At 36.3% G+C, this 23538-nt stretch overlaps 1 protein-coding gene across 2 annotated transcripts in view; it reads left to right on the top strand.

Annotated features, from left to right (window-relative positions):
* The first annotated feature begins 7697 nt into the window (after positions 1-7697).
* The window catches only part of Odf2l (outer dense fiber of sperm tails 2 like), a 42100-nt gene continuing 26259 nt past the window's right edge, over positions 7698-23538 (top strand). For both annotated transcript variants that reach the window (XM_048351694.1, XM_048351695.1), the window contains exons 1-7: positions 7698-7843; positions 11763-11910; positions 14330-14462; positions 15084-15206; positions 16952-17014; positions 17153-17224; positions 17753-17869. In XM_048351694.1, the coding sequence (XP_048207651.1) occupies positions 11801-11910; positions 14330-14462; positions 15084-15206; positions 16952-17014; positions 17153-17224; positions 17753-17869 (618 nt within the window). In that variant the 5' untranslated portion in view covers positions 7698-7843; positions 11763-11800. The remainder of the gene's footprint in view (positions 7844-11762; positions 11911-14329; positions 14463-15083; positions 15207-16951; positions 17015-17152; positions 17225-17752; positions 17870-23538) is intronic.

Raw genomic sequence — 23538 nt, 5'->3', positions numbered from 1 at the left:
CGCCATGTAGCTGCCAAACTTTCTTACCTACAGCTCAGAATCACTTTAGCAACATTGTCTTCTGAAGCTATTTCTCAGTCTAGATTGGTGGGATTTTTCCACTAGCTGATGTAGCAATTCCAAATGTCTGCCTGTAATTGTGACTCACTGAACTGAACAATGCACTTCAACTTTTCTTGGCAGTTTAGTTTAAGAAACTTCATTCATAGCAGTAGAGCAATATATTCAAAGATTAAACTTGGTTTTACACTGCAAGAATAGCTTATTTTGTTCCCATCAATCAAGGAGTTTCTTGCCACCTTGTACACTATGTAATGGTTCAGTCAGTAATCTGAGTATTGTCCATCAGTACTCCACTTTTTATCAACAGCTTCAACGGCTTCCTTAGGACATGAGTGTGCAGACTGGTTACAGAGTATGTGTACCTTTGTAAAAACACCATACATAAGTGATCTTTTTCAACTTCAAGTGGCTTAAGACCTCAGCAGGGACTCTTGGGCTTTGATAAGTCTGGGATGACTTCAAGCATCACACCCACTTATGTTCTGGTTTTTGGATCTTTGGTTCTGGGCCCAAATCATCTCTCTGACCACTTCACTGGCCTCCTTGGTCACAGTTTGTCCCTTACAAGATTCCCCATCAGTGACTCATTTTCTGACCAGGTATTGGGAACTACATTTACTTCTTCCCTTCACATCTCTTCTGACCTGCTCGTCAGAGCTCACTTTCCTGCCAGCAATCAGGCCTTGGGATTTGCCAGGTGAAGATCTCTGCTTATTGCCTGCTTCTCTCACTTGGCTATCTCTACAGAAGAGGAAACTAAAAAGCTGGAGAAAACTGGCTTACCTGAATAATTGAAAGTCATTCTTGAACACAGTGTTCTCTTCTGATAAAGTGACTCCAAATGAACCATCTCTTATTTCATGAAAAAAAAAATATTTGCTGGTTGTGTCTTTAATTTTGTGATAGCTGAGAAATACAATATATCTCAGTTGAAGAAAAATTGAAATTAAATTTTCAAGGGTTTATTTCAGTTATGTAAATTCTAGGAATCTGCTCTGCTTTTATCAGCTTTCAAGAAATCAGGAGTATTGAATTTCAGTAACTGGAGAACCTAAAGCACATCTTTGTTCATTGTCTAGTCCTGCAGTTCAGCCTGGCCTCAGAATGGCTTGCTTGTTTCGTTTCATGGAGTCCATTGGTAAAGAGCCATGGGTAAAACAAGTAAATCATCTGATTGGTATCAGGAAAATGATGAGATGTGACATCTTGAGTGAGTCAGAGAAGGTTTTGGATCCTTTCCTCACATTTTGTTTTGACAATCCCATTTAGAAAAGGAAAGAACCACCACTATGTAGTTGGACTATGAAACCTACGGGCCAGTGTAAAGGAAAAATTTATGAAATAAAGCAAAGTAGATGTGGAAGAAACGATCGAATCTAAGAACTTAAGCAAAATTTAAGAGTGTGCCAAGGGCTTAGCGTCATTTTCCTAGTTATTTCAAATACAAACCCATTGTCAAAGCAAGAGTGAAGGAGATTCACATGAGGCCTCAGAAGGTGTTTTGTGCTTATTCAATCACTGCCATTGGAGTGGTGATGAAACTTAAGCACAGAATTGAGCATGCCAATCAAACAAGTGGCTCTCAGAAACAACTGTCGGAGAGGACAGGTCTCATGAGAGGAGGAGGCATTGCATTTGGATACTGTGAAGACCATCCCAGAAATAAAGACTGGGCACTACAGTCATTATTAAAAAGAACAGGTCATATTTGTATGGTGTTTTATAGTCTTCAAAGCAGTTCCACACACTTGATATCATGGATCACAGAAAATGATTTTCCCACTTGTGGAAACGATGTTGAAGAACAATAAAGAATAAAATGGTAAATAATAAATACTAGTTGCCAATTTAGGGTCCTCAATGAGCTCTCTCTTAAATACCAGGGTAATATTAGGCTCATAGGTTCTCTAAAACTTTTTTTTCTTCATATCCACAGTGTATACCACATAAAGTAGAGCAGGAGAGACTGGCTGATTTTCTTTACAAAACTTTTAAGTATTTTTTTTTTTACTACTGATTTGAACAGAGAGGCTTGTTCTTGCTAAGCAAGCTCTTATCTATCCTATTGTTGCTTTAGTGATTTTTCTGATAGTGTCTTATGCTTTTGGCCCTGGTCAGTCTTTACCACTATTTTCCTATCTATGCTTTGCATGTAGGTGTTATTCCAGGTATGCACTACCATGCCTACATTATTTTTCAGACAAAGTCTTAACATTTTCACCCAGGCTACCCTTGAATCACAGTTTTTCTGCATCTATCTCTCAAGTAAGGAGAACAGGCATGAACTATTGTGCATGGATCGCTTAAACTCTTGATGCTTGACTTCATTTTTTTAAAATTTTTAAAAATCTTTTATTAAATTTTGTTGACAAGGTGTTGTGCAAAAGGGGTACAGTTACATAATAAGGCAGTGAGTACATATCTTGTGATATCTTACACCCTCGTTTTTCTTTCCCTTCCCTAGATCAGGTAGGCATATATACAATACCCAGTGATTTCATCATTTCTAAGAAAGGAACATTAATCACTTAATTGAATTTTATTCTGTGGGGAATAGAATATCTAATACACTATTACAATAAGCAAGTAGGTTACCTTATACATATACACACACAATTTGGACAAAATGAATGGAAAGTAGAACTACTATGAACAGTAACTCAATAATAAAAATGGAGGGTATGTATATAAAACATTTATTTGCAAAGCAGGCATAAACTTGCCTTCTATAAAATACTACCATTATGTACCAGAAGGAATATAACATTGTATTGGTATATTGTTATGACTTGTATTATTTTCCAGAGAATAGAATAGGAAGAAGCAGAAATGTAATGGATTTATTTTTGGTGCTAGTTCTGGAGCTTGAACTCAGGGCCTGGGTGCAGTCCCTGAATTTTTTTGCTCAAAGCTAGCACTCTTCTACTTGAGCCACAGCCCCATTTTTGGCTTTACTTGAGTAGTTTATTGGTGCTAAGAGTCTCATGAATTAACCTGCCTGGGCTGGCTTTGAACCACAATACTCAAATCTCAGCCTCCTTATGTAGCTAGGATTACAGGTATGGGCCAGGCAAGGGAAATTTTTATAGCGATGAAAATTAACTAGGAAGTTTCAGAGAAGACTATATAGAAGTACTACTAGAGCTTGACTGTTTCTCTAGTCTTCTATTTCTTCCTGTGACTCTGGTCTCAGTACTTCTCTGAGGCCCTAGTGATATGCCAGATTCTTTCACTGCCTCCAATCCCACTAAGGAATAGCAGGTCATTTCTGTTTTCTTTCCTCTATTTCTTCTGCTTTTAATATGTCATCATATCCAGTCAACAGTTAACATGAAGCTCATAAGGAAAGATGTGGGAACTGGTTTAGAGCTCCCTCTTCTGTTGTAGGAATGCAGGTGTCTGAGGCTCAGAATCCTCAACCAAGGGAATCAAACTGCTTTTCCAGAGTAGCAAGTGCTATTTGGAACAGTCTTTCATAACTAAGGAAAATCACCTGTTCAAATGAAGATTCTGACCCTGTCAGTCAAGATGAGAGCAATAGTCTCACATTTATTGTTATCATACAATTTCAACATAAATTAATTCAGGTCTCTTGTCACTTTTAGTTTATGATTGTCATCCGAATATGAAGTATGAATTAAGAGATAAATGTTCATTTCTGCTCCACCAATAGCCTGTTTCATCAGTGAGGATTGCCTGTAAAATCATGTCAATTGATAAATATTAATAACTTACACTAAATTCAATGTGACAAGTTAAAAACGTACTGGAAATGTATTTATATGGCTTATATCCTTGGGACTCATTTGGAATATCTCTGTATCAGAAGAGCCCCAGGGAATATGTAGGGATGTACTTGTTGGTTAAAACCCCAACACAATTATGTCATCATTTTATTAGCAAATTTTAGTTGTATAAAATGTTTCATCATGACATTTTCATACATGCATATAACATAGTTTAATCATATTTATCTCCTATTACACTTCTAATTCACGTTCTTCCCAAATATCCCTCCTTGTACTTTGATATCTTTTTAGAGAATCTGTATTTTTCTTATGAGAGAAAATGTGACTTGGATGAATCTGGGTTATTTCACTTATCATAATGATCTTCACTGCCATTTCTTTGCAGACAAGACTTCATTCTTCTTTATGGTTGAATATTCCATTCTGACTGTACATATGCCACATTTCCTTTATTCATTTATCTAATTACACCTTTGTCCATTATAATTTGACTATTGTGAATAGCACTGAAAAAATAGTGTACAGAAAACTCTATTGTATGTTGTCATTGATTCCTTTGGGTAGATGCCCAAGAATGGTATATCTGACCATACACCAGTTCTTTTAGTTTCTTAACCTCCATACTGATTTCCATAATGTCTACACTAATTATAGTCATACCAACACTGCAGAGCTAACCTTCTCTCAAACAACACATGGTTCCTTTCCCACTCAACAGTGTAGCCAGCACATGATTTTTGTTTTCTTCCTGACAGCAATACAGAGACGAAGACTGTACATTCTTTTGATTTGCCTTTCCTATTAAGAGATGTATGTTCAGTTCATCTGTCCATTTATTGACTGGATTGTTTTGGTATTTATTTTTAAGTTATCTTTAAGTAGTTGTACAAACAGTTTCAATTCAACACGTCAGTTTACAAATACAATGCATCTTGATCAGTATCACTCCATTTATAATTCTTCCCTATCTATCTCAACCCCACTTGTCCCAATTTTTCCACTTTTATTTTCACTGTCAATATCTTAGCTCTTCATAAATCTGAATATTAAAGCCCTATGAAATGAATAGTTAGCAAACATTTTCTCCCATTCTGTAGGCTCTCTTCACTCTGGTCATGAAAAGTTTTAATTCGATGCAATTGTCCTTGTTAATTCTTGCTGTTACTGCCTGACCTATTGGGAGTCCTATTCAGTCACTGCATATGCCTATATCTTGAAATGTCTCACTTGCATTTTCTCTAACTTTCCAAAGATTTAGGTCTTATAATAAGGTTCTTGACCTACTTTTGGGTGATTTTGGTACAGAGGGATAGGGAATATAGTTTTTTTTTTTTACATGTGGATAGCCAGTTTTCCCAATACTGCTTATTAGATGATGGCTTTTCACTTACACCTTTGGCACCTTTGTTGAATATCAAATGGCTGTAGCTGCTTGGATTTACTTCTGAATAGTCTATGTTATTCCTATTCCATTGGTGTCTACTTTTGTGCTGATACTATATTTCAATTATCACAGCTCTTTAATATCGTTTGTAATCAGGTATTGTAACTACAGCTCTTTTTGCTCAGGATTGCTATGGTGGTTTGGGATATTTTGTGCTTCTATATGAATTTTTGGTTGGTGTTTTAATAGTTCTGTGGTGAAAGTCATTGGAATTTTAATGAGGATCCCACTGTTTATATAGTTTTTGACAGTATGGCTATTTTCACAATATAATTCTGATCAATGAATGGGGAAGGTCTTTCTATCTTCAGTTTCTTTCTTCAGTGTATTATTGGAGGTCTTTTACCTTTGGTTAGGCTTAGTGATAGATGAGGAAAGGGATCAGGAAACTATCTGAGACAGAAATGATGTAGGCAGAGAGAGAAGGAATAAGCACAGCAAATTAAGATATGGAATGGAGGGGTCCAAGGACACTGTGACACTGGAGTACCAGTAGGACACAGATCATGGGAGCCTTGCAGCTCAACAAGTTCACTCTCATGTGGGGGCTATCTTGGTACTCCAACCTTGGCTTTAAAAAAGAATACAGGGCTGGGAATATGGCCTCGGTTCGATTCCCCAGCACCACACATATAGAAAACGGCCAGAAGAGGCGCTGTGGCTTAAGTGGCAGAGTGCTAGCTTTGAGCAAAGAGAAGCCAGGGACAGTGCTCAGGGCCCCGAGTCCAAGGCCCAGGACTGGCAGCAAAAAAATAAAAATAAAAATAAATAAAGAAAGAAAGAAAGAATACAATCTTTCAGATATTCTTTTGAAAAGATCACTCTGGTTGATCTGTAGAAAATGGAATGGAGAAAACTAAGAGTGGAGACAGAGACCATCTGGGAGTTGCTGCTGGAATGCAAGGGCAGCAGTGTACATGGGCAGAGATCAGACCACAGTTCTGATTGTCTTCTTCCTTTAGATATTTCTAGGAACTTCTCCTCTGTTTTGAATATTTAGCTGTGTGGATGAAATAACAACCCTTCCGGCTTGTAGGCTTATTGAGAGAAATCAAGGCTTTGCTTAGTTGGGAGTTCCTAAAGTAATGATGATTGAAATAGAAAAAATAAAATGACTTAGATTAGATCTAGATTGGGATGCCATTTACCCTACTTGAACAATTCAGTTAAAATTTTAAATTTGAGATCGCTATATACAGAAAATCTTTTAGATTTTGTGATTGTTTTATAATTACATCTAATATCAATGCAGTTAATTAAACACATTGATTAAACCATGTGCTTCTCTTAAATTATTTCAATTGTGACAAGTTAGAAACTTCAGCTAGACTCCCTGGTTAGCACTGCATAGACCAGAATTGTGTATACATCTTGTTTTATTTTTTTGTGTGCCCATACTGGGGCTTGAACTCAGGACCTAGTGTTGTCTCCTAGCTTCTTTCCTCAAAACTTGCACTGCCACACGAACCACAGCTCTACCAATTGCTTTTTAGTAGTTAATTGGAATTAAGAATCTGTTTGTCTGCCTGAGCTGGCTTTGAACCCCGATCATTTAGATCTTAGTCTCTGATAGGCTTACATGCTGGAGCCACTGGTGCCCGGCATTGTTCATGTTTTTAACCTCAACTCTTCCTTTTCTCAGAAAATAGGCTTAGACAAGTCAGATGACTTGCCAAAGACCACAAACCATCAGTGATAAATTTCAATCTCTAGCACTTTGTAAACAGGGAACAGTGATGGAATTTTTAAGGCATGACTTTTTGCTGGGTATTCACAGGGCATGCTGAATCGAACAGCAGATGTTCCTTAAAAATCAGTATTAAATGGGAGCATGCATGGTTAAATGGCTGTTGATAGTTGCTCTAAGCACAGTCATATACGCAGGTAAGTACTGAATGAGTTTTTAAGCTATGCTTGTTCCTCTTAAAAACCATACTAGATGGCTGTAGGACAGATAGCAGGATTTGGCTTTCGGGAGGCAGTTCCAACACCACAATTCTGCTCTTTTAACAGGAGAAAAAAAAAATCAAAAACACCTGAGCCCCAACATCATCGCATACTTAAATGTGAGGTTTCCTTCCATTGTAGTTTTGCCTTGGCTTTTTCCAAACTCCTCTTCAAAAACAAAACACGAACACTTCCAGGCCTACAGTTAGAAGATTCGGGATTGGCCTTGTTTTCTTTCGTGGTTGAGCTTAGTTTTCCGGTAACTATACACAAGTACTGCCCTTTATATAAAACAAAGCCTTGAGGAAAAAAAAAATCACCAGGGAACCGACCGCAGCAACAAAGCCCCTCACTGGCCCCGCCTCCAGACTTCCGCTCGTAGAAGCAGCAAGGACCGTAGAAGGACCAATCGGCTACGCCGGCTGCGGGACGCCGGAAGGGGCGGGACAGGGGTTGCCAGAGAAGCCGTTCGCCGGTTACCAACTCCGCGTTCATGCCCCAACACCTGGGAGGACACTGCCTCTCAAGCTATTCTAGGAATCCTCCAGCTTCTTGCTTCGCGACCTCGGTCTCCATTCCTAGTCTTTCTCTCACTCTCCGCGTCCCGTTTCCTCCCAGCCGACCAAGCTGGACACCACAGGTACACTGGCCGGCTTTCCCATACCCACCGCGGAACGTCCGCCTCCAAGGACCTTCTGGCCCTTTGTGCGTCCTGACTGACGTCATGGCAACGTGCTGACGCAGCAGCGGGGGTCTTGCCGCGGTGTGCCTTGGTGGGCTTGGTGGGCGCGGTCCACCTCTGACAGAATGGGATCGTGTCTGAGTCTGAGGCATTACTTTGGCCGCCGCGCTCGGAGGTCTGGGACTGGGGTGGGTCACTGGGCGGGTTCAGGTATTGACATCTGTGGCGCCCACCCTGGCTGTACTCTCGGCCGTCGTGGCGCGTTTCTGTGTCCATCCTCCATGCTCCTCAAGGAGGCGGCGGCCAGACTTGTTTCTTGTGGTGGTGTGGGCCCTGGGACTTGTTGGCCTGAGAGGTCGGCTTGTCCAGTGCAAAATCCCAGATTAGGGCTGAGTTTCAGAAATAGTACTTTATAATTCAAAGACTAGCTCGTTGCGGCATCAAAGAAATCATTGGAACCTCAAGAAATCATTGAAGCCCCAGGAAATAGTTCCTTCTCCAGGATTCCTAATTATCTTTCTGTAGACCTTTGTGATAAAGCAGAACTACTACTAGCCACTGGGTTTAAGTGGTTTAAGCCACAGCTCTCATGCTAGATTTTCGCCATAGCTCACTCTTAATCCTCCTCATTCCTCATTCTTTGAAGAGAACAGCTTTCGTCTTTTGAGTATAATTTGAATTCGTGAGTGGTATTAAATATTAAGGGAAGTTTGTGCACTACTTTGGTGTGGATCTTTATATTCACTCATATATTAGTATTTCATGGTTTTTAGTTCAAAACAGCCCCACTAGCTCTTCTGATTTCGGGCAAACTAACCAGTTCAAAGAGGAAATCTATTTTCCCCTTGCTTGTAGGTGCTAGATGCTAGTAGCACCTATATAAAGCTTTTTGTGAAACGATATAAAAGTCAATCATTGCTAAGTGACAAAAATATAGATCGAGTTGAATGAAAAGTTTTATTTGGTAAAGAATACTGACTTCATTTGTGACTATAGGGTATTCTAAACATTTCTGGTCCTGTCTCCATGGGTAGTTGATCTGTACAGAGTGGCACACTACAGGTCAGAAGTGTCCTGGCTGAACAAAAGCAGTTTATTCATCTTAATGGCTATTTAAGAACCCTGTTTAAGCTGCCACTGTGTTAAGTAATTTTTGAGGGCAGAAAATGATGGGTATATTTGCCCTCACAGAGTAGCAAGTTTTAAAGAAAGCTAAAATATGAGCACCTTTGACTGAAAAGTAGTAACAGGGTTCTTGACAGGCTGGAGTTTTCACTGCAGTAACTTTGAGAGGGGAAATCCCACCTTGGGCCTTGAAGTACATATTCTGTATTTTTTCAGACATTTTTGCTGTTTGTGTTCCCCCTATACTATCCAGTTACAGCTCATCTAAATACAAATTCCCCTTTTATTCATTGTAGAACGGTATAGCTGGTTATTCAGGTTAATCTCTTTGTATCAGAACAAGTTATTTCCCAATTTTTACTTTTACTCAGAACATGACTTTTTTTTTTTAACCTCTGGTCACTTTCACTCTGTGATTCTTGCAGAGTAATTTATGATGGTTTTTTTTCCCCAGAGAAACTATGTGTCTTTGAAGTCCATGAAAGCTTTTTTCAAAAATTAGTGATAGAAGAAATAAAAGTCTGAAAGAGTCATATGCTTTTCTTCTTAGAGAGATTAGTTGTATTTGTATGGTGCTGGTCTGCTTGCTTAATAGTGATTGAGGGCCTAAGGGAGGTCATTGTTTATGATTCTCTTTCTCTGACCATTGCAATATCATTGTCCTTGAATAGCTATCTGCCAAACACTTGTTGGTCACAGTGAGAAGAATGGCTGAATGAATGAGCTACATCAGCGAACCCCATGAACACTTCTGTAAAAAGCTTTAAATATATGCCTTTTGGTAGATTAGTTTTTTTAAGATTAAAAAAATCAGTTATCTTTTAAGGATTTGATTATTACACATGTCTGCAGAATAGATATCTTTGTTTCATCATGAGCAAGTTCTACAAAATATGTTGTTGCAAAATATCTGCTTCTTAATACAAATATACATTTGTGGATTAAAATGATGGCATGTTTTATAAAGGTGGTTTTTAAAAATTTTTTTGTTTTTGATACAGTCTTGCTATGTAGCCCAGAGTGGCCTAGGATTTGTGATCATCTTGCTTCAGGCTTCTGGAGTGCTACAATTACAAGCTTGTGCAATATTGTCAAGCAAGGTTTATGTACTAAATAAAATATATTTTTGTTCAGTACACATGGTTTTCTATAGAATTATAACAACAAAGAATTAGTGATGTACCTTTGAGCCTCTGAATATGTTTTTGTCATTATCACTTAACCTTTTGGCTAAGATCAAATGTAGTATCTAAGCTTTATCCTTGAGAATATAGTTACTTATACTTTCTATAGAAGTATCTGAGGGGCTGGGAATATGGCCTAGTGGCAAGAGTGCTTGCTCCCTATACATGAAGCCCTGGGTTTGATTCCCCAGCACCACATATACAGAAAACGGCCAGAGGTGGCGCTGTGGCTCAAGTGGCAGAGTGCTAGCCTTGAGCAAAAAGAAGCCAGGGACAGTGCTCAGGCCCTGAGTCCAAGCACCAGGACTGGCAAAAAAAGAAGTATCTGAGACTCAAGTATTTCTTTCACTTATATCCTAAATATGTCTCTGCAGTCTATGTAATAGTTGGTGAATAACTCATACATTTTTACACTTTTGAGAAGTTTCTGAATTGCTAATTAAATTTGAATAATTTCAACATGTAACTTCATATTCTACCTAAAATATGAAAATTTCTTTTTTTATTTTTAATTGTTTTTAAAGGTGATGTACAGAGGGATTACAGTTACATAAGTAGGTAATGAGTACATTTCTTTTTCTTTCACAATGACACCCCTTCCCTCCTGTCTTATGTTCTATGTTTTTCCATCTTGTCCCCACCCACAAGTTGTATAGTTCATTTTCAACATAAAGTACCACTGCAGGATTTGTTCATCCTTTGTCCCTTCATTTCTGTGCCCCCCCCACCTCCCAAAGACAGACACAGAAGACAAAAAGAAAACAAAAACTGCAACAAAGAATAAATATTTTATATGATCAGAAGCACATGCATTGTACCTTTGTGTTCCTCTACTGAGTATCCTTCTTGAAATCATGATTTTGGAAAAACAATGCAGAAAAGTCTTAAATATAACCTGTGATTTTGTGTAAGCATAAAATTAAGTCATATTATGAAAACATAGCCTTGGTATTTGATAAAGGTTGAACTTGAATTGGAACAGGTACGAAGAACGTAAGAAGACATCTTTATATTTGAGAGAAAACATTCACTGGTAAAGTTTAGAAATCATTTGTTTATTTTTATTATTCCCAAAGAAAGACTCTCCAGGAGTAATGAAAAAATTAAATTTGGAAAGGTCCACTTTCAAAAGAATAACTTGTCTTCTTTGTAGCATCCATCAAATACATTTAAAAGTGTGTTCGTTTTCTATATTTCTAGGCATAAATACCATGAGCCTGTAAACTGAGAACCTCTGTTAATCCTCTTTGTGTGTCTGGTTTTTTTCTCAGTTGGATGAGATACATTGCTATACATTACTATAATACTTCAAGAAATAGACTAGTAAAGATTTATATTCTCATGGTTATGTAGAGAATAACAGGACTTTTGCAGACAGAATTTGGCAATTGATGAATTACTGTACTTGCAATTTTGGCCTATTTTTTGTGTAACAGTAATTAAAATTTTCATTTTTGAAATGTGCTTTTACATCAAAATTTGCATCTTTATGTTATATCACAGGGTAATGAGAGGGGAAAAAAGGTCTACTGAAATGTTTAATAACTAAAATTTTTCCTGACATTCAGTTTCTGTGGAGAAGTTATTGAATCCATTTGCTGAATTTATGGAGAAGCTTAATGATGGTAGTCATTCTGAAGAACTCTTTTCCCATCTTAAAAGTTCACCAGTGAAAAAACATTTACAATGTCATGCCAATGATGGACATATCAACAGGTATTCTCATCATTATTTGGGGAAGTCTGTTTTTCCGATTTCAGTGTGTCATGTTTTGTCCATAGTGTGTATTATCTGAATCAAACATAGTATTATTTTAAGAATATCTTTTACAAATTTAGCATTTATCTTTAAAATATATTTATTTAATTTAAACACAAATGTATTTATTTTGCTGAATTTAGGTTATTTTTTACCCCCTCATCATTTTTTTCAGACTAGGTCTCTTTATTCTGTAGCTTAGGCTGGCCTTCAACTTGAGATACCTCTGTCTTTACCAATGAGTGCTAGAGTTAACAAGTATAAACCACTTGGTTGTCACTGTGTTTTTGTATCTTAGTGATGGAAAGATAAAGCCTGTTTAAGAATTTGTAGAGTAAATCTTTGTAGTGCAGGTAAATAAAAGAATATAGGCAAGAATTCATTGTCTATGTACCATCGAATTGAGAAATGTAAGGGAAGGGGTGGGTTGATGGGGAGTGAAGATGTTGAAGTGATGACAGAGGTAAAGATGCAATATACACAAAAACTTTTGCTAAATGACCAAAAATTCAATACATGACCTAAAATTAAGATAAGTAAGAAAACGCGGTGGGTTGGGAGTGGTGGGTGTTGAAAGGGATGACATTGATCAAGATGCACTGTGTTCATAGACTGCTTAGGTGAATGTCAACACCGTTGTCCAACTACATAAAGATAATAAAAATATTCAAAAATATGGATATTGGAAGTATAGTTGATGGGTACTAATAAACTGTCTTTTGGAATATTGCTGTGCAGCAAATATTTCTTATATTTTACTTTTTTTTTTGGCCAGTCCTGGGCCTTGGACTCCGGGCCTGAGCACTGTCCCTGGCTTCTTCCCGCTCAAGGCTAGCACTCCGCCACTTGAGCCACAGCGCCGCTTCTGGCCGTTTTCTGTATATGTGGTGCTGGGGAATCGAACCTAGGGCCTCGTGTATCCGAGGCAGGCACTCTTGCCACTAGGCTATATCCCCAGCCCTATATTTTACTTTTTAAAAATGAGAAATACACTTACGTGTGCAAAATATTCCCCTAAATAATAATCTTTAAATAGCACTGATGTCATTGTTGATACCATAGTCCAGTTTCTAGTTTACTTATGAATGAAAATATAATTCCTGACTTTCTGTTCATTGCCTTTTCTGTTTGTGTGTGTGCTGGTATTTAGGCTTGAATTCATGGCTTGGTACTGTCCCTTTCCTTGAGCAATAAGCTCAAGGCTCTGTCCCTTGAACTACAGCTGTCCTTCCAGCTTTTTGCTGGTTAATTAGAGATAAGAGTCTCATGGACTTTCTTACCTCACTGGCTTTGAAAGGTGATCCTTAGATCTCTTCCTCTTGAGTAGTTGGACTTTCATGTGTGTGCCTGGCTGTCTATTGGTTTAATGATGGACAGTTATTTTTTATCTGTCATAATCTTTTCAGGCCCTTTGCTTTAACCCAATGATGCTTAAGAACAAAATCTACTTCTTCACATAGCCTGTAAGATGACATCAATTATTACTAAGTTAATATAAAATGTTATAAAGAAGACAAATAGCTGCCAACTAAAGGAAGATCCAACAATTCAGATAATTTGAGGCCAGGACCTTTCACAGGAACATTTAAAATCAAATTCTTTGTCAAAACTGGAGGCAGGCTTGACACATATTTTATCAGCACATACCCCAAACCATTCAAATGATTTTGGGATGTTGATAAACTTTTTTACATAAACAACTCGTTCAGTTGTTCTCTAACTTCTTTTCTAGAAGTTAAGTAAATGTTTAAACCCTGTTTCCAAGTTAATCTTTAAAGTTTTTGTCACATCATTCTGTGTTTTGGGTGTGTGCCAATAGGGACAAGTCAGGATTTCCTTGTGGCTCATGAGGATTGAGAAGAGCATACTAAGCTTAGCTGTGACCAAAAAGAAGAAAAAAATTACAGTAGTACAGGATAATATCCAGATGAACATAATTAAGAAGGCTGATAGTTTTTAAATGGTAGTAGATGTATTCTGAAGCTGAATGTGAAGGGCTTTAGATACCTGATTACTTTAGCTTTGATGTTCCATTTGTTTTGAGAAAGTTTTTGTGGTATACAAAGGCAGATCTTTTAAATAAGTAGTAAGAGTGAATAAAGGAAAGAGAAAAGACATGCATGCATGAACAGATTCATTTTATAAATCAGAAAATATTTATTATTTTTTGTCTTAATAAAAAATTATTCCATGTATAGAAACTGTAGATGAAATACACACATCTAGGAAAAATGCCCACATTTTTCAGTGACAATTTGCTATCACATTTTGTAGAGCAATTGATTGATCTGTAATAGTCAATTTGTGCCATATTTATATAAAAATGTAACTCATTTTTGTGATTTAACTTGGATTTTTCTTTTACATTTGTAATTAGCCTTAATCAAGACATCTTAAATGAAAAGACTAGACTGAAGGCAACACTTAAGGAAGCTGAGCTGGCAGCCTGTTCTGTAGAATTACTTTTGCCATTATTTAAGAACACTGTTGAAGAAATCAGTTTAGACAATGTGAGTATTTCACTTAAGAAGATCTAATAAAATGTAAAACTAGCATATTTATAAATGCATTACCTGAGGGCTAATTCTTAAACGGGTGTGTTCATAGGTGACAATTTAATGCCCAAGTGGTATTTATAATGTTCCTTATTCCTGTATCAGTAAGTGCAATTCTTTCCTTAAAGGAAAGTCTCAGACATGAATTTCTTAAGAGGTTAAGCTGGAAACTCTGTACCTCATATTTTGGTGCTTGACTTGTTTGGCTTTGAACTAGAGAATAGGCCTAGAATAAACCTTTCTGAGTACAATTAAAGTCTGTTTTCAGTATCATTATTTGGAATAGTAAACTATTTTAAAACATCACCATGCAAGTTTGAGTTAGGGCCCCAAATAAATTATTTTCTATAATTCTTAGAATAAGTACTGAACCATGTGTTTAGAATGTATGTCTTTGTTTTTTATTTTACTGATCATGCCACACATCTATTTACTGGTAATAAAATTGGAAAATTTACTATTACTTTATGAAAAAGAATGACTTAGTTACTAGACAAATTATTCTTTAATAATACTGTATTTTAGAATGTTTTACTTAGTGCTGTGTATTAAAATATATTGTTATATTTATATCAGGCTAACCTTTCTGCATCCAATTTGAAGATTGCTGAACAGAAGGAAATATTAACAAAAGAATTAGATACTTTTAAGCGTGTTCAACTGGCCTTAGAACATCTTAGAAAGATAGACTACAAACAAGTAAGACTTCACCCTGTGCACTCATTTAGTATTGTTTTTCACTTGAAAGAAACTTGATTTTTCTATCCATAAAAAAGTATCTTGAGACCTGTTTACGTTGTTCTATCTCTTTTCATTTTAATTCTAACACCCGCATATCAGGGAGACCATACACCGTTTGTCTCTCTGTTCTTGGCTTGTCTCACACAGCATGATTTGTTCTAGTTCCATCCATTTTCCACCAAATGCCATTACTTTGTCCTTTCTAATGGAAGTATAAAATTCTATTGTATATAGTGCCACATGTTTTGAATCCATTCATCTATAGTGGGGCATCTGGGTTGTTTCCATATCTTGGCCATTGTGAATAGTGCAATAATGCACATGGAGTTGCAGGAGATACGAAAATACAGTAAAAAGAAAAGAGGACACAGAATGAGTAGAAAGTGTGTGAGAATAGTAATAATAATAACAGCAATAATAATGTAGCAGAGGGGACCATCAGCTACATTGGACACTGATAAAAGGGAACTAAGCAACTCATGGGTGGGAATGGGAAAGAAGGAATGAGTGAAGGAGGGAACAGATATTGCTAAACAAAAGGAAAGTAATGTACATACCATCCAAAATGGAGAATATGATTTTATTGTTAAAGTTCATGGACTTTGTAAGCTATGTAGAGTAGAATGATAATTTTCATCATTGTGAAAGTTAAAATGCATACTGTGAAAATATATGTAATAACCTAAGCCCAATAAAAAAAAATTTAAGGAACCTACCTCCATACTGTCTTCCCTAATGGCTGTACTAATTTACATTCTTATTATGAAAGAATTTCCTCCATATTCTTGCCCAGTACCTTGTTATATTTTTACTTTTTGATAATAGCTATTTTTACTGGGGTGAAGCAGTACTCATGGTTTGAATTGCCTGATGTGATGCTGAGCATTTTTTTCATATGCTTGTTTGGGTGTTCGTATGTCTTTTTTTTTGTTTTTTTAGATGTCTTCATTTAGATCTACTGTCATTTAAGAATATTTTTATATGTACATGTAAATATACTTTTGTATGAAAAGAATGCATAACTTTTTCATATGCTCAAGAAGGATCCTGACCATGAAACACAAATACTATTTGTGTTCTCATTTAAAAATGATTACATGTAATTCTGTTATTAATTTGCTATCATTTTTTTGAGAAATTTCTTAATGTTAGAATTTATAATTTTGCTTAATCGTAAATGGCATTGCATTGAACCCTTTTATAAATTAATTATTTTGTGATTTAAAAATCTGTTGGTTTATAATTTCCCATGAATTATTTGGGATTAATTTAGAAAATTAGTTTTATAATTTATGAGCAAGTATGATTTGGAACATACAGGCTGTACTTACTGATCACTATTCTAAAAATTTGTTCTGTATGTAGTAGTTGTCCATGTACATTTTTTGAATGATATTTTTTTCCACTTTCTTTTCTTTTGTTTTTTGGTCTGGTTCTGGAATTTGAGCTCAGGGCCTGGGCACTGTCCATAAGCTGTTTTGCTCACGGCTAGCACTGAAACACTTGAACCACAATTTTGTTTCTAGCTGTTTTGGTAGTTAGTTGGAGATAAGGGTCTCATGGACTTTCCTATCCCTGCTGGCTTTGAACCGTGATTCTCAGATTTCAGGCCCCCCCACCCCCCAGCTACTTTCTTTCTTTCTTTTTTTAATGTAGAGAAATACAGTTTGTGAACATTGACTTATAACCTCCTTTCTTCACAGGCAGGAGACAATTTATCCAGCATGTTGTTAAAGAATCTAACTGATAATGAAAATGAAAATGTTGTAAGTTTTTTTTTTTTTTTACTTTGTATCCATTCTTTTCTCCCCTCTGTCCCTCTGTCCCTCCTTCTCCCCCACTTTTTCTCTGCCAGTCATTATTCAAGTTGTGAAATTCTAATTCTTGCATTATATTTGCCAAAGAATCTTAAGAAGAAGGTCCTGGAAAAGGAAATGTATATACAAGAACTTTCATGTTTGTTTGAGAATGAAAAGGTTAGTAAAATTTGAGCTTTGGACTTAATTTCTCATATTTTCTTAATATTAACTCCCTCTTCCCTTCTTACCAACCTGGTTCCATATCCTCAGAAATTAATATAAGAAAGGCCTTTGTCAGTCTAGATAATTTGTGTATTTTATGTTGATGTATCAAATATCTGTAAGGATTTTACTTAGGAGAGTTGGCATAAATAACTATGAATAAGGAACTCTATAAATTTGTATTGTATTTCAAATTGGGAACAGATTCAGGAATTTGGGTATTTATAAGAGAATTTTAGACGTGCCTTGAGCTATACATAGGAGGACAGATAGGTATTTTTACAAAGATAGTTATCGGGAAGTATTAAACAAAATGTAGGTAGTAGAAAAAATGTACTTTCACAGAAAATACATTTGTAGTTGACGGCAGTTTATGTAAAGTAGACAGCTTTTATCATCATTTTAAATCATTTCTGAATGGGGTAAAACTAACAGGATGAAAAATATAGCAAATAACATTTTGTTATTTCTTCTCTTTTACAGGCTAATGCTTTGAAAGTAAACCGTTTTTCTCAGTCAGTGAAAGTAGTACATGAACGACTACAGGCCCAAATTCATAAAAGGGAAGCAGAAAATGATAAGCTAAAAGACTACATAAAGGTTATAAATGTTTATTCATTTTTATAGTTTAAGTGAACTTAATGAAAAACCGTAAAGCCATTCCTTCATTGTGGAATATGGTGATTATGAAAGAATTTGAGTCCTGCCATGGGACATGTTATATTAAAGGTAAATCTTAATGGAAACATTTTGGACCCTTCTAAACTTTTAGGTTCAGATCCATATATAAAATGCTGTCTCTTTTTAGAACCAAGTTAGAACCAAGTTAGGGGGATTTATAGATTGATTTGCCTTAAAAATCTTTCTCTTGATACAGTTAAAGTTTAATGAGAATAATTTATAGAAACTAGAAAGTAAAAGCTGGGCACCGGTGGCTCATACCTGTAATTGTAGCTACTTGGTAGAGTAGGATTAGAGGATCATGATTTGAAGCTAGCTCTGGGCAGGAAAACCCACAAGACTCTTATCTCCAATTAACTACCAAAAAAAAACCAACAACCCAAAACTAGAAGTGGTAGTGTGCTAGCTAGCATTGAGCAAAAAAGCTCAGGGAGAGCACCCAGGACCTGGGACTGGAACAAAACTAAAACAAAATAAGTAGATAGACTTAAAACAGGAAATAAAAATATCACAAAAACACTGAAACTACTGCCATCATTCTTGCATATATTAGTCCAGTTTTGTTTCTGTCTTTGTATGCATAATTTCACACATATTTAGTGAGCAATAAAAAATTTAAAATTAGTTAATCTAGCCTTGATACTCAAATAATTGAGTAATTTCTTTTGCAACAGGACAATCAAGGGGAATTTTTGGTTTGTGCTTTTGCAGTCAGAGTCACTTGAAGGATTTGAGATTTCACATATTGAAACCTACCTGGATCCACTTTTTTGCCCGAGGAAAAGAAGCAATGCTTCTGCTTTCAGAGCAATGTGCAGACTGAAAGCATGAGGCCTTCTAGTTTGATTCTTGCTTGTTTATCCTCCTGAATCATAGCACATGTCAGCAACCGGTAGCATGCATTTTAACACTGCTCAGGTTAATTTTTTTTTCTTTGACAGCTTTTGCCTTTAAACTGGCATATGGAGGGTGTAAACTTTGTCTTTTGTTCTGCCTCATGTTCTTTGAAGCACTATCCTCTATAGATTCCCTTTATCCTTTGCTTCCTGAGTGTTAATCCACTGCAGATGAAAGATACTTGGTATGGCAGTGCTTAGTGATAGTGAATAATGAAAGTGAATAATGATCAAACCAATCAGGTAATCATCTACCATTGATTAACTTACAATTTTTAATAATGCCCTAAAGCAATCAGGAACACTTTAAAATATATAGTATCTTCATTTAAAAGTGGAATGTGGAAATACAGAGTGCCTTTAATTTTTTGGCTGTTATGGGATTTGAGCTCAGCGTCTTATTTTTACTGTGCTGGCATTCTACTATTGAGCCAAACTTCCTGCCATGACTTTTGCTAGCTATTTTTAGGATAGGGTCTGACTTCCTATCCAGGCTCATACCTAGACTACACTCACCTATTTTAGGCTTTCTGTGATTGCTGCAATCACAGGTGCAATCTACTGTGTCCAGCTTCCCTCCATGGAGATGGTGTATTGAAGACTTTTCTGCCTGAGCTGGCCTGGCACTGCAATCTTCTCTATCTCAGCCTTCTACATAACTTGGATTTCTGGCATAAGCCACCTGTGCTTGGCTTATTAAAATGATTTTTTTTAAAGGCAATCTTGACAGTTACTATTATATCCTTGAGTATTTGGAGAAAGAACATAAGAAAGAACCCATAGATTTTGCTATGATACTCCCCTGACTAATACTGAGATAGGTTGCTTTTAAAAGAATTATTAAGAAATGATTGAGAAAAATGCCTTACCTATTTTCTACTGTTTTTCTCATATGTACTTTTAGAATATAAAGCATTAAGTAATCATGAATACCATTATTTTGAAAGTAAAAACTCTTGGAATTGTGTTGATGGTAATTCCAACTATGTGGGAAACAGAGATGTTAGGATTGAGGTTAGAGGCTGCGCCCAGATAAAAACAGTGGATTCTGTGCTGCGATGAACATTGTTGTGCTGGTGGCTTTAGTGTGTTCTTGTTTGTGGTCTTTTGGGTAGATGCCCAAAAGTGGGGCTGCTGGGTCATAGAGGAGCTCTATGTTTAGTCTTCTGAGGAATCTCCATACCACTTGCCAGAGTGGCTGAACCAGTTTACATTCCCACCAACAATGAAGTAGGGTTCCCTTTTGGCCACATCCCCTCCACCATTTATTATTGTTAGTTTTCTTGACATAGGACATTCTTACTGGGGTGAGATGGAATCTCAATGTTGTTTTGATTTGCATTTCTTTTATGGCCAGTGATGTAGAGCACTTTTTCATATGTCTCTTGGCCATTCTCAATTCCTCATCAGAGAAGTCTCTTTTTAAGTCTTTAGTCCACTTGTTGAGAGGGCTGTTGGTTCTTTGCAGTTTTGTTTTGGAGGAATTTAATTTTTTTAGTTCTGCATATATTTTAGATATGAGGCCTTTGTCTGTTGTATGGCCGGTAAAGATCTTTTCCCAATCAGTGGGCTTTCTGTTTATCTTGCAAGCTATGTCCTTTGCCCTGCAGAAGCTCTGCAGTTTGATGTAGTCCCATTTGTCCATCCTTTCTTTGATTTGTTGCATTTCTGGGTCTTTGTTAAGGAAGTTCCGTTTCGGTGTCAATACCAAGCCATTTTATTACTATAGCTTTATAATACAGCTTGAAGTTGGGTATTTGTCAAAGCTAGAATATGGAACCAACCCAGGTGCCCCTCAGTGGACGAATGGGTCAGGAAAATATGGTATATATATACACAATGGAATTTTATGCCTGTATCAGAAAGAATGACATTGCCCCATTCGTAAAGAAATGGAAAGACTTGGAAAAAATTATACTAAGTGAAGTGAGCCAGACTCAAAGAAACATGGACTCTATGGTCTCTCTCATAAGGAATAGGTTTAGGCAAGTCACAGCAGAGGATCACAAGAGCCTAACAGTTATGCCCTATGAACGCATAAGATGATGCTAAGTGAAATGAACTCCATGTTATGGAAACGATTGTTATATCACTGTTGTAACTACTTTCAACTTGCTATGTGTAACTGTAGCTTCTATTATTGATGATCTTCTTGTATCCCTGTCCTGTTGTGTACCTGCACTATCTCTGTATCTTATCTGAGTACATTGGAAACCATGTATACTGGTATTAGAACTAGGAAACTGAAAGGGAATACCAAAATCGAGATACACAGGGTAAAAAAGACAAATGACTACAAAAGCAATACTTGCAAAACTGTTGGTGTAAATGAACTGAACATCTCATGGGGGGGAGAGGGAAAATGGGAGGTGGGGGGGGGGAATGAGGGAGGAGGTGACAAACAGTACAAGAAATGTACCCAATTCCTAATGTATGAAACTGTAACCTCTCTGTACATCAGTTTGTCAATAAAAATTAAAAAACAACAACAGTAGATTCTATTTGAAAAATCAACTGAAAGCAAAAATAGCTAAGTTTATGGCTCAGGTGGTAGAGCACTGAGCTCAAGAGCCTGAGTTTAAACCCCAGCCTGTTAATAAACAAATAAAAATTTATATTGTAATTCTTTGAGTACTACTCAAAGATACATTAAACACTTTTTTCTAAGTCTTTGAAATACAGTAGTTAGAATATTTTAAAATGCTTTTAATAGATGAGAGAATATTATTTGTATAGTAGGCACCATATGTATGTAAACAGTAAAAGATCAACTATAGACCCATTCATTTGGCAAATGACTGAGCAGTTGTTTCTTTAGAAGCTGTAAAAATAATTTGATAGTTTCAGCATACTTCCTTTTCTTCTCCTCTCCTCTCCTCTCCTCTCCTCTCCTCTCCTCTCCTCTCCTCTCCTCTCCTCTCCTCTCCTCTCCTCTCCTCTCCTCTCCTCTCCTCTCCTCTCCTCTCTTCTCCCCTCCCCTCCCCTCCCCTCCCCTCCCCTCCCCTCCCCTCTCCTCTCCTCTCTCCTCTGTTCTCTTCCCCTCCCCCCTTTTTCTCTTTTTGGTACTGGGGATCAAACTCAGGGCATTGCACTTGCTAGGCAAGTGTTTTACTACTGAGCTACATCCAAGCCCTCAACATATGTCCTGAAGGGATTTGATAAAACTAGTGAGAAAATTTAGTTGCCACTTTATTTTTCACACATCCTGTGTGAATAGATTGAGTGTTACAACTATTCATGGTATGATGACGACCCACTGTGGCTCTTTAGAGGAATAACAATTGTATTTCTTACGGGGTTTTCCTTTCCCTTTATGTTAATGTGATGTTCTGCTCTTATTTATTTTTATCAAATATTTATTATAAAATTTATTCTTAAGGACATTTTAATGTTTTGCTGCTTTCTCATTTAGTCTACCTAACCACTCTTCAGAGATCAATTCTAATGATGTACTTTTTAATCTCAATATTTTACTGTTTAAGAAGCATAACTTTTGTTGATCATAGAATTAAGCAGAAAAGCATCATCTTATACTGTAACCACTTTGACTTTTTATTAAGATAACTGACAAAGGAATTGGGAACTAAAACTTACATTCTTTGGTATTTTTAGATTCTTTTGAACATTACAGTTTTCAAAATGAAAAAGCATTAAAATCTCAAGTGTTTATGTGTTTAGATAACACTCAAATACTTTCAATACTGTGTCTTAAAATAATGAAAACATAAGCCCTATCACACTAAATTAACATATAATTCATCTACCTAGGTTAATATTCAGTCTTTCATATTACAAAGAGATTTGTCAAGGATATCATCATGCCAATGATGATTGACATAATTAACACCATCCAGCTCATTTGATAAAAAGTCTGTAAAGTCTGTCTTCAGACTTTTTTTTAATCTTCATTTATATTATGGCTTGCAGATTATTAATTTATCTAAATGTGTGTATTATATTAGAATCAAACTTTATTTTCATAATTTACTATTCATTGGGTAAAGCAATACTTGAAAAAAATGTAACTTCCTATTAGGGCCATAAGTTTAGTAAATTAAAATTTGGTAAATAAGTCCGAAGTCTGATTATATTTGTAGAGTGACCCACTTTTTCTGAGCTTTGAATGCCTATTGTTTTGATCATTTTTTAGTTCATTTGTATTTTTTCTTTTAAAAAATTTATTGTCAAAGTGAAGTACAGAGAGATTACAGTTTCATACGTAATGCAGTGAGTACATTTCTTATCCAACTTGTTACCTCCTCCCTAATTTTCCCCTGCCTTCCCCCTTTCTATTTCCCTCTCCCCTCCATGAGTTGTACAGTTGGTTTATACCATATAGTTTTGTAAGTATTGCTGTTGCATTGGTTTGTCTTTTTATCCTTTGTTTCTCAATTTTGGTATTTCCTTTCCCGTCCCTAGTTACAATACACACCTGTATATATAATATCTTGGGTACTAAAGTCAGTTGCAGTGATATCAGGGATAAAATCATGGGAAAGAAATTAGAAACAAAAAAAGATAAAGGGTATGGTTTCATGTGGCATGTTGAAAATAACAACAACAACAATGATATACTACTTGTTTCCATAACTTGAAGTTCATTTCGCTTAGCATCATCTTCTGTGTTCATGTGGACATAGCTATTGAGCTATTGTGATCTTCTGCTATGACTAACCTAGAGATGTACTAATT

This window comes from Perognathus longimembris, chromosome 7 (genome assembly GCF_023159225.1).
Source record: "Perognathus longimembris pacificus isolate PPM17 chromosome 7, ASM2315922v1, whole genome shotgun sequence".
NCBI lineage: Eukaryota > Metazoa > Chordata > Mammalia > Rodentia > Heteromyidae > Perognathus > Perognathus longimembris.
The sequence above is the reverse complement of the archived record's forward strand: the minus strand, read 5'-3'. Positions and strand labels throughout refer to the sequence as shown.